At 43.7% G+C, this 11,960-nt stretch overlaps 1 protein-coding gene across 1 annotated transcript; it reads right to left on the minus strand.

The window, feature by feature from the left end:
• Positions 1-652: 652 nt before the first annotated feature.
• Positions 653-9,662, minus strand: c37h19orf67 (chromosome 37 C19orf67 homolog). The gene is made up of 6 exons (XM_067972824.1): positions 9,234-9,662; positions 7,576-7,720; positions 6,097-6,197; positions 4,680-4,868; positions 3,149-3,304; positions 653-1,080 (listed from the first exon to the last, which is right to left on the minus strand). Exons 1-6 carry the CDS (start codon positions 9,587-9,589, stop codon positions 828-830), a joined length of 1,200 nt encoding a protein of 399 aa, XP_067828925.1. The 5' UTR covers positions 9,590-9,662; the 3' UTR covers positions 653-827.
• Between the last annotated feature and the right edge of the window lie 2,298 nt (positions 9,663-11,960).

An 11,960-nucleotide genomic window follows, 5' to 3' on the forward strand; every position in this document is an offset into this window, starting at 1 on the left:
ATCTTTTTCATAGGCTTTTGTACTGTCTCCCATGTATGTTTCCACTCTTTACAAATGATATGGGTCCTCCCTTGCATGAATTTGTGAAGGTGTAATGAAAATAAAGATTGTTTTTAAAAATGTGTTGAATCAAATTATTTACATCACTTTGAAGCTATAATTGACTCAAAATAACCCCCATGTTTAACAATCTCTATTGTGCTGATCCCAATATGTTTTAAATACTCTACACGCCTGAATAAAATATTCATGAGTCATCTAAGTTTAGAATAAATTGAATGTTGTACTATTCTGTTTTTGTGACTTTTATATTCACTGGTTGACTGCCATCCTACATAATGAGTTGGGGGGACTGTTCTTGTATAGACAAACTTTTTTTAAGCTGCATTTTGAGTTTTGCTGGCTGATTTCAGCCATAACACTTCTGTTGCCAAACAAGTCATCTTATACCACTCTACCCTCACTTCTGCAGGCAGGACAATAAGGATCTACAACTAATAAGCAGTGAGTTTTCAAAATATTTCAAGTGTTTACACAAAACACCAGCTTTAGAAAGAACCACTATTGACCGGGCCATAAGGGCCTGTGCATTACAACCCATTTTGTGACCACGTCACCTGCATGCAGAATAATTTTTAATACTTTTGCATGATTGATTTCTATAACTGTCAGAATAAACAATTTAATTTTTGAAACTTGGCCTTGTACAAAGTGCATAAACTCAACTGTGCTCAATGCTGGTACTGGGGTGTCAAAAAAAGTGACAACAGCTAATCCCAGGAGAATTGTCTGTAGATCTTTGGACTGGGACCTTTGCTGTGAGTGGGTCAACTTGCAAAGGCTTCTGAATTAAGCCCAGCTGAAACTACCTGACAGCTGGATGCAGCGAGGTCTGTATGACTCTGCAGCTGCAGGTAAGAGAACTGTTTCGATTTCTGGAAGCAAGTCCCGGAGAGATCAGCAGATCTCTGGCCCATTAGAATGTCCACCAAGAGGTCTGTAGCAGCAATCTGTGTTGGTTCCTCAAAGCCAATTGTGATGAGGAGCTCGTAGTCACCACGTGGTTGCTCATATAGAAACCTAAAACCATAGAAATGGGGTGTTTAGAGAATGTGGTTGGGTTCTCTTTCATGTGCTTTCTTGTGCTAGCTAGGTATAAAAATATTTCCTTGTTAGTGCCGCCCAAGCTGAGAAGCCATGAAATGTGTGGCAGTGATTTAAGATTTGTGATGGAAAAGTGCACACACGGTTGAGGTTAATGGCAGTAACTGCAATTGAGCCCATGTTATCTCTACTGGCCCTAAGCTTGTCACTACCAAGGATTTGTTTTGGAGTATCTCCAGGTGCTGTACCTGGATTATAGCATTACTCTACCCACTAAAGATCCATTATACTACAGGATATATTTCCATTGGTATAACAGTGCTTTATGCAACCACTTTGGGAACTGATTTATCCTGGGAAACTAATATACATTAAAGTAACTTTGTTGGAAGCCTAGGGTCAGTCTGATGAATGGGATTGGACATGGCAAATGGTGCTTATAAATATCTTAATGTTAGTTATTTCATTAGCCTGACTTCTGATTGTTGGTGTGCTGTGATTGTAAATCAAACATCTTTATGGTGATAGTTCTACTGTCTTGTGGCTTTGGTTATGAATGTAGAGTAAAACTCCTACCCTAAAGTGGAGGGGATTAAAAAAGACTTGTGAAGCCTTAGGATGTTTTACCATGTGAAAAGGTGTTATATAAATACAAGTGTTTATTTAGACACAGACCAGAAGCTCCTGGCTAAGGTTGCTGGTTTTGAGCTAGTGCACTAGTAATGATACAACTCGTCTCTGCAAGGGCCAGGATTCCTGCTCCTGCTTGCTATCCAGTGCTGGCCTGCGAAGTGCATTTAATTTTCCCACCACTCCCCTGCGTTCCTGATATCTACCACCCAAAGATCTGGTGGGATGTCAAGTGGAGGCCAGTTATCACTCGGCAGTGAGAACATCAAATGGCTTAAGCTGCAGTTATAGCACAATTTCTCCACCTTGTTCTCATGTTGGGAGCTAAGCCTTGCTCAGTGGGTAATACACTTGCTTCTGAGTCAGAAGGTTGTGACTTGAGCACATAATCTAGGCTGGCACCTTTCTTAATGTAGTACTGAGTGCTGCACTGTCAGGTGTTGTCTTTTGGATGAGATGTTAAATCAAGGCTCTGTCTGGTGCATGTAAGATCCCAAGGCTCTAGAAGAGTAGGGGAGTTCTTTCTGGTGTCCTAGGCCAATATTTATCCCTCAACCAACATCACGAAAACAGATCATCTGGTCATTATTACATTGCTGTTTGTGGGACTTTGCTGTCTGCAGATTGGCTCCTATGTTACAATAGTGACTATATACTTCAAATGTATTTCACTGGCTGTGAAGTGCTTTGGGATGTCCTGAGGTCACGAAAGGTACTACATAACTTTTTGCAACAGTGGGGAATAGTGCATGCCTTCACAAATATACAGCACAGAACAAGGCTATTTGGTTCATTGTATCTGTGCGCCTTTGTTGGAGTAATCTAGTAAACTAATCCTACAGCCCTGTTCCTTTTTAGCCCTGTACATTGCTCTGCTTCAAATGTTTATCCACTTTTCCCTTAACGGATGCAATGGTGTGTGCCTCAACTATTCCTTGTGACAGCATTCTATGCATTTATAACTGTGTAAATAAACCAACACTTTTTTTGAGAAATATTGTAGTGCTTTTTAGTTTCTCGTTCCATAACAGTTGGTAACCAACCCTGTGAGGAGGTTATACCGATCAGGAAACATTGAGCAGGCTGGGGCTCTTTTCTCTAGAAAAGAGAAGGGTGACCTAATAGACCCCTTTAAGATTATGACAGAGTTTCATAGGGTAGATGTTTCCACTTGTGGGGAAGACCAAAACTAGAGGTAGTTGAGGTGAATAGTATAGATGCATTTTAAAGGGAAAACTAGATAAACACATGAGTGAGAAACAGAGGGTATGTTGATAGGGTTAGATTAAGGGTGGGAGGAGGCTTATGTGGAGCATAAGTACTGGCATGGACCATGTGGGCTGAATGGTCTGGTCTGTTTCTGTGCTGTAAATACTATGTAACGCTATGCAGTATAAAGCTCTCTAGTAGTTACCAGCAAAGGAGATCAGGCTCTCCTGGAGCTGGTTCGACCTGAATCCAGCGACCAATGGACCACAAACGCCTGCTTTTGGCAGTAGTGGTTGTACTTTTAGACCCAGGCTGGCTGTTGTCCATCACGTGACTTGCCTCCTTGTAGCACAGGAAGTAACTGCAGCAAATAATATAATGTGAAGAAGCAAGGATGAAGGGCAGAGGATTCCATATTAAAAAATGCAACGGACATGGACAATAAAACTGCCAGTGATAACTCATCTAGTAACAGTTAGCGGTAAACTATTCCAATCTTATAGATTAAAAGATAAAATAGCAATGCAGTCATGGCTGTAATTGTTATCCTAGGTGTTTCATAACTGTTTAATTTCTTGATCTGTCACATCTACTATCTCAATTCTACTATTGCCTTATGACACACTCCCAGTTATCATTTATTACTGCTTTGGTTCACCACCTCTAGGGAAGCAATAAAACTTGCCTTGCCACCAACGCCCCTATCCTGAGTGACTTTTAAAAAAAAAAAATGGTGATTATGAAATTATTGCATGAGACCTAGACTGACCATAAAAACTTTCATTTATTATAGCACCCTTACTGTAGTAAAAATCCCACAGCACATCATAGGAGTAATTATCAAACAAAATTTGACACTAAGCTACCTAAGGAGATATTAGAACAGGTGCTCAAAAGTTTGGTTAGAGCTAGGTTTTAAGGAGTAGCTTGGAGGGGGGTGAGAGGCAGGATGTTTTAGGGAGGGGAATGCCAGAGTTTAGGGCCTAGGTAGCTATAGACAACACTGGGTATTGTCCCAGTTTGACCACTAATAACTTTCAGCTGTGTTTAAAAGGGATTGGGGTCCAGTGTCTGCAATACTAGATCAATATACCCCTGCCCTGGAGAGAGAGATAGAGATTAATATATATATTTCAAAATCCAATTCTGATGGGCATCCTGAAGAAGGGTAGGATAATCTGGCCAGAGCCACTCAAACGAGCCTTGTGCTCGGTCAAGCAGAAAACAGCACTAATATTACTGTACAGACAAGCAATAGACTGAATGCTTCACACTGGGGGGGAGGGGAGGAGGAAAGTGGAAAATACTCCATTCTAGATCACTGACAAACCCACCTCGTCAATGCAGAGCTTCCATAACTAATCACTCTTCAATGGCATCAAATAGAAGGTACATGCAGCTGGTGAGGATAGACCTGGGCTCAAATGCAGTGTCCTATGATTGAAAAGTCTGCGTCACTCAGCGGTGTAGGAGGTGGAAGTATGCTGTCTTGATGGGCTAGGAGATTTGAAACTGGTTTAACAGGCCACTCTGGTTGCGCACCGTCTGACTTAGGTTGAGTGAGTAGCCAGGTACAATCTACTCTGTCTTGCACTCTGCCTGACTCCATCGTTCATCTAACCTCAAATCCCTCACTACTTCTTTTCCCCCTCTGGGTACAACCCACTACAATCGTAAAATCGTACAGCACAGCCTGAGGCCATTTGGCTACTAGAGGCAAATATATCCATACTTACTATTGTGTACATGGCTCATTCATATCCCCGAAGGAAGCTCCTTCAGTGACGTCTACGTTCCACCGGATTTTCTTGAACAGCAGTTTTGGTTCCTTTGCCGCTGTGTAGGGTACGGGCATACAGTACCGGAAGATGGCAACTCTGAACCAGTGCCCAAGGCGGAACTCTCCTCTGTAGAAGTAGCAGATACTGGAACAATGGAATTTTTTTTTTTAAAGAGAAGAAAAAGAGGGATAGAATGATTAGAATTTTTTTCTACATCACTCGTCCTGTTCTGTACTTTTTTTCAGTGTTTATAGTCTCTGCCTAATCCATATTGGCAAATTGTACCAAGTTTCTCCCCAGTGTTGTCCACTTTTAGGCACCACACTTTAGGAAGGATATCAAGGCCTTGGACAGGGTGCAGAGGAGATTTACTAGGGATGAGGGACTTCAGTTATGTAGAGAAGGTTAAGGGGAGATTTAATAGAGGTGCTCAAAATTATGAAGGGTTTTGATAGAGTAAATAAGGAGAAACTATTTCCAGTGGCAGGAGGGTCAGTAACCAGAGGACACAGATTTAAGGTAATTGGCAAAAGGACCAGAGGGGAGATGAGGAGAATCTTTGTCACGCAGTGAGTTGTTATGATCTGGAACGCACTGCCTGACAAAATGGGGGAAGCAGATTCGATAGCAACTTTCAAAAGGGAATTGGATAAATACTTAAAGAAAAAAATGTGCAGGGCCATGAGAAAAGAGGGGTGGGGGGGAGTGGGACTAATTGGATAGCTCTTTCAAAGAGCTGGCACATGCACGATGGGCTGAATGTCCTCCTTCTGTGCTGTTTGATTCGATCTCTGAAAGGTAGTATTTGCCTTTCTTTGTGCTTTATGTGGCATTCTTCTAGGCCTCTCCTGATTTACTTTTTTCTCCTTTCAGTCCTCAATGGCAGAGGGAGAGACAGACTTTCAAGTACACCATCCAACTCATGATGATGGAAGGACACAGCAATCTCACTAATTACAATAATTTCCCCCTTCTCTCGAAGGCACTGGCCTATGCTGGGGATGGTTCCACAGGCACTGGCAGCTCCCATTCTGCTCTGTCCATCTACCCTGTCACACACACGCCTGATCATGTCCTTGTCAGACATTTTTTCCAGAAGAGTTGGATCATTTTCCCTTGCAAGCTAAGGAGTGGCTGAGGCCAAATACACTGCTCCCACCTGCTACCCTGGCTGCAATCAACCAACTGAGTGCAGACTAGAACCTGGAACTGCCCTGGTCCGTATGGATCAGTACTGGGCCAGGCAGTCCGGTCTCCTTGAGCTACACGGGAGGTTGAGAGCGCTGATTTTATATAGTCGGATGTTTTCTTGCATTGCAATTTAAGTTCCCATCGTAGGTCAGTGATGGTGATGGGTCAGGGTCCTGATTACCTGCAGGGGTCCGTCTCCTCCAGCGAGATGAAGCCGAAGGATGCGTACATTAGAACCAGCTGTTCTAGACTCGAGGCCAGCTGCTGTGAGAACTGCAAAAGCTGGGAAAACACAGTAAGTAACCGGCGGACACAAAGAAAGCAAGTAATGCAAGGTACAACGTGTGCACCAATAGCCACAGGGACTGATGAAGACAGTGCAAATACATCATTAAATCAGCACCAGAAATAAAACTTCATAGGGGTTTGTGCTTGCCTGGTTTGTGTTAAAGGTCGCGGCCTTGATGAGCAAAAGTACTGACAAAAAAAATAGGGTGCAGGTCAGGGAGGGACTGCCTTCCCCCAAACAGGCACGGGATTCTTTGGGATTCTCATGAAGATTAGGGGGAGCTAATAATACAGCACTAGGGAACCATTCACGGACGAGCCCAGGAAATCTCCCAGTTTCCCACTAGGCCAGTCCGACTCTGGTGTAGGATTTTAAACTTTTCAATATTTATTAATTTTACACCTGAGCTTTGTTTCAAAATTCTCATCCTTGTTTTCAAATGTCTCCATGGCCTCGCCCCTCCCTATCTTTATAACCTCCTCCAGCCCTACAACCTTCCGCAATCTTCCTCCAGTTCTGGCCTCTTAAGCAGCCCCGATTTTAATCGCTCCACCTTTAGCTGCCAGGCCCTAAGCTCTGGAATTCCCTCCCTCAACTTCTCCACCTCCCTCTCCTCCTTTTAAGATGCTCCTACAATCCTACCTTTTGGCCAAGCTTTTGGTCACCTGTCCTAATATCTCCTTATGTGGCTCAGGTGTCAAATTTTGCCCGATGATCGCCCCTGTGAAGCACCTTGGGCTGCTTTACTACATTAAAGGCGCTATATAAATTCAAGTTGTTGTTGTCCTCACCTGACATCTACACGTGCAAACACTCGTCTTGCAGGGGCTACTGTTCAGTAATCAAGACCCTGGTCAATTTTCAGCTACAACTTTAGCACCTTATTGCTGCCCTTGAGTGCAGACTGGGACCTGAACCTGGAGCGAGCACGACCTCAGGACGTCCCGAAGCACCTAACAGCCAATGAAGAACTTTTGACGTGTAGCAACTGTTATAATGTAAGAAACACGGCAGCCAATTCCCGCACAGCAAGATCCCACAAACAGCAATGTGACAATGACCAGATAATCTATTTTTTAGTGATGTTGGTTGAGGGATAAATATTGGCCCGGACACCGAAGTGAACTCACCTGCTGTTGGAAATAGTGCTATGGGATCTTTTACATCCACCTGAGAGGGCAGTGTGGGCCTCGATTTAACGTCTCCTCCGAAAGACAGCACCTGCGACAGTGCAGCACTCCCTCAGTACTGCACTGGGCGTGTTAGCCTGGATTATGTTGCACTGTTAAAACTTTCCTAAAAACGGAGCGGGCAGAACCAGCTCCGGAACCTTTTGTAAAGTGCTTTACAATCTTATTCCTAAAGCATTACCCGTTTCTGGATATACTCGGGAAGGGGTTTCCTGTCGGAATGGATGCTGCGTGCCGTGGACTCCAGGTAGGCAAAGTACGGCTGGCACGTTTTCACAAAGATCGGCACGGCTCTGGCAAACTCCTCGTTGTGGATTCGGTCTCTGCTGCAGGGGAAGGAAGCAAACTGAAGAGCATCAAGATGTTATTTTTGTACATTACAATAATGGCCCAGATCTTGCTGGAGGGGGGGCATCTTTCAGCATGTCCCCTGAGCTAGACTTTTTCCCTCGCCTTGCAGCTAGAAAACGTCTTGTCTTGTAAGTTGCTGGAAATGTCGAGCTGTTAGCGGCGCAGCAAGGGCAACGGGGCAGCTGGGACCTTGGTGAACGATGGGACCAACAGTCTATCTCCTTAATGAGATTTAAGGATTGCGAAATAGAGGAACGATGGAGAAGGAAATAGGGTGAAGTAGAGTCAAATCAGGTACTGAAAGAGAAATAAAGTGAAGGGAGCTGGGGAATCTTGGCCATCCATTAAAGAAAGACTTGGACCAATACATTATTTCAAAACTGAGATTGATAGATTTTTATTAGGCAAGGGTATTAAGGTTATGGACCCAAGGCGGATAATTTTTTTATTCATTCATGGGATGTGGGAGTCGCTGGCAAGACCAGCGTTTATTGCCCATCCCTAATTGCCCCTGAGAAGGTGGTTTTGAGCCGCTGCAGTCCGTGTGGTGAAGGTTCTCCCACAGCGCTGTTAGGTAGGGAGTCCCAGGATTTTGACCCAGCGACGATGAGTTAAGATACAGATCAGCCATGCTCTAATTGAATGGCGGCAAGGGCTCGAGGGGCTGAATGGCCTCCTCCTGTTCCTATGAGTTAACGGTGACACTTTCGGTGTGCAAGATTTAAAAATACACATTTTCTCCCCTTTTTGTCTCTTCATGCTTGCAATCAGTTCCCAGATCAGTGTGAAGCCCCCCACCCCACCATTACCATCTCCTAACAGAGACATCATTTGAAGTGACTGCTCCAGCTTCCTTCTCCTTTCCCTGTTTAGGATTCTCCTGACCTTCACTCTGCACCCTGATGTGACTGTCATCTGGACGTTGATATACGAGATGACGGACTTTTCTTTCAGAGACATAGTTCTCAAAGGCAGCTGCTTGGGACTCTGCACTGCTCTCTGTAAAAAGCTGGGATGACGAGAGCTGCTGAGTGCTGGTCCACTAATGTTCAGTAGCATTGAATGGAAACAGGTGCAGGTTCAAGTCTTGTTCCACTTGGTTCCCAATCTGAGCAAGAAGGCACCAAACAGATACAGTGGTACCTCCCAACAGGGGAGACTGAATGGGAGACTGGTGCCTCAAAGGTTCCTGGTGATCCCTGGTAGCTAACTACAGGTGTACGAACATACAAAATTAATGGGTAGGAAAAGACCTGCTGATCCACCAAGCCTGCCCCACACCATGATGGCCAGGGCATCATAACCAAACACTACTTTTATTCCCACCCACTCCCGCAGCCATGAAATCTCCTGGGAGAGGCACTGGTCACGGACTCAGCTGCAGAAGCATAGAATCAGCTGGACAAAGAATTGGGATAAAATTACTGAAAAAAAGTAGGTGAAACTTGACCTCTGTGAGAAAAGAGTAAAAGTGAGCTTGGCCAATACCTGTACACCAGGTGCGTCTGGAACTCCTCTGCCTTCTTCAGCAGGTATTGAAGCTGCTGTTCTATTGGTTGAAGCTTCTCTTCCATTAGTGTGACGTCGTACTGAGGCACTCCGTCGTCCGCCCCATGTATCTGCTCCTCCTTCCCTTGGTGCAGCGGTGGGAATGTGTTGTTGTGCGGGAGAGGCACGGTGGAGGGCTGCGAGGCCTGGATGGTTGAAGAACTCGAGTAGGCTGAGGCAGCGAGGAACACCTGGCTCTCCTTCCTCTGCTTTTCCTGCGTCGGCTGCCCCATTAACTGATGCAATTCTGTCTCTGTCCAATGGCCCCCATTTGGTTCCGTGTTGACCACCTCCATTGAGCAGGAACATTTTGGCTTATCTTTCCTTTTATACGACACAACATCATGTCTATTGACAATATTTTCCTCCATTCTGTAAACAAAGAGAAAAGCTGAATAATAATTATTTGTTGGCCGGCTTGGCTCGTGTGTGAAAATTAACTCTCCACCTGAGTTGGCATTGTGTTGCCAAGGAAGCAAGCATAGGAAGAAAAGTCAAACCAATCTGCCTCACCACACCTTCTAGCAGCTAAATAAAGAACAAAAAAGAGGCCTCCTTCTCACCCCCTCAACTAGAGAATAGTATAGGGCATCAGGAGGGGGAAAGCTGACAATGTTTAAAAATATTAATTTTTGAAAGTTTCTCTCATCAATTTTATTTCCCCTTATTTTTACAAAGGCGCATATATGGTTTCTCAGTGCCTGCAGGCTTCTGATATTTCACTGAAGTGGCTATTTCTAACATGAGTCTAGACAGTTAGTGCCAGAAGGGTATTTGAGTATAGAGACAAAAGATAAGTGGCAAAAGAACCAGAGGGGGGACGAGAAGAATTTTTTTTTTACGCAGCGAGTTGTTATGATCTGGAATGCGCAGCTTGAAAGGGCGGTGGAAGCAGATTCAATAGTAACTTTCAAAAGGGAATTGGAAAGGAAAAATTTGCAGGGCAATTGGGAAAATAGCAGGGGATTAATCGGATAGCTCTTCAAAAGCCATCACAGGCACAATGGGCCGAATGGCCTCCTTTTTGTGTTGTATCGTTCTATGAACAACAAAGAAGAGAATTTAGAAAGCAACCTAAATTTAGGGCGAAAAAAAACGAGCTGTGAAATTAAAAAGTTAATAAAGACAGAAAATACTGCAAATGCACAGATCCTTGAGAATCTGAAAGAGAAAATACAAATGAATGTTTTAGATACAGAGCCTTCTTCAGAACTTGGAACCCATCTGAAATATTAATCTGATTTCCCCTTTCAGTTGCTGCTGTGTATTTTCAACATTTCCTGTTTTGTTTTTATTTCAAATTTGCACTTTCTATTTTCCTTGTACTTTTTCTTGGAAACAATAAGCCATTTCCTTCTGTTAATGTTACTTTTTTAAAAAAAAATTGTATCAGGACCTAGAAAACTTTGAGGGAATAAATGACGAAATAAAGTAACTTTGTATTTTGGTGTCGAGAAATAAAAAGGAAAAAAAAAGTGTTAAGTGAATAGCATTGAGTTTGTAACAAAAATGTTTTGATGTGAATAACATTTTTTAACCAAGAAAACTATATCTAGAATTTCTGCAAACACAATCCCCCTCTTTGTATTGGAGATAATATTTCTGAAGTATTTCTTTCTTACTTATGCTACAAACCTGCTGGTGCTGCCCGACTCCATCCTCCTTCCCTTCGGCTTGTGTTCAAATATCAACACGGGGCGCGCCCCCGCGCAGGCTGGCGGCCACGCGCACCGGGAGGGCTTTCGTTTCAGAAAAGGCGCGCGTTACCCAGGGGAACGGTGCACGCGCGAGCACCAGTATTGCATCCCAAAAGAGAGCAGAGTCTGGGATTAGGACTTGGGATTGGGAATGGGATTTTATATTATTACTTGGGGAATGAGATTGGGTTTCTAATTAGGACTGAGATTGGAGAATTAGGATGAGGTTGGTATGGGTTTTTAAGGAGCACCCTAAAGGAGGAGAGAGAGGTGGGAATAGAGATGGTTCAAGGAGGGAATCCCAGAACTTAAGGCCTAGGCAGCGGAGGGCACAGCCGCAAATGTTGGGGTGATGAAAAACAGGGATGAGCAAGAAGCCATAATTGGAGGAGCGCAGAGATTGTAGGGCTGGAGGAGGTTACAGAGATAGGAAGGGTAAGGCCACGGAGGGATTTGAAAACAAGGACGAGAATTTCAAGTCGGAATCTAAGACAAGTTGAGGATACTAGTTGCATTACAAAATCAAACTGTGCATGGAATATTAAACCTATTTCTTGTACATGGCTGTTCAAATTTAGTTTCATTAAAATAGTCTCGTCTTTCTCATGTGATCCACATTCTGAGAAATGATATGTTGACATCTATGTACTTTGGTAGCACAAGTCCTGTCTTGTTCTATCCACACTCTCAGTAATGACCAGTCAGTTCAGTCCCAATCAGTAGTCTGCAGTTATGGTACTCTGGCAATGTGAGGCAACTTTATCATTGGCATATAAAGTACTCCTTATTTTAATGAACATATCTTTGAAACTTCAAAGTGAGAGTTCTCTTTTCTGGTTGGCATGCAAAGCGACAGAAAGAAGACTTATATTTTAATAGTGCCATTCGTGCCCCCAGGACATCCCAAAGCATTTCACAGTCAATGAATCACTTTTGAGGTTCAGTGACTACTGTTATGTAGGCAAACATG

Source organism: Heptranchias perlo, chromosome 37 (genome assembly GCF_035084215.1).
Source record: "Heptranchias perlo isolate sHepPer1 chromosome 37, sHepPer1.hap1, whole genome shotgun sequence".
Classification (NCBI taxonomy): Eukaryota; Metazoa; Chordata; class Chondrichthyes; order Hexanchiformes; family Hexanchidae; genus Heptranchias; species Heptranchias perlo.

Excerpts from the sequence above, each read along its gene's own strand:
- c37h19orf67 (XM_067972824.1), bottom strand. The coding sequence starts at position 9,589 with ATGGAGGTGGTCAACACGGAACCAAATGGGGGCCATTGGACAGAGACA. Across the intron at positions 6,198-7,575 it reads CCGAGTATATCCAGAAACGG|CTTTTGCAGTTCTCACAGCA; the intron begins GTAATGCTTTAG and ends GTGTTTTCCCAG. Across the intron at positions 4,869-6,096 it reads GAGGAGACGGACCCCTGCAG|TATCTGCTACTTCTACAGAG; the intron begins GTAATCAGGACC and ends CCATTGTTCCAG.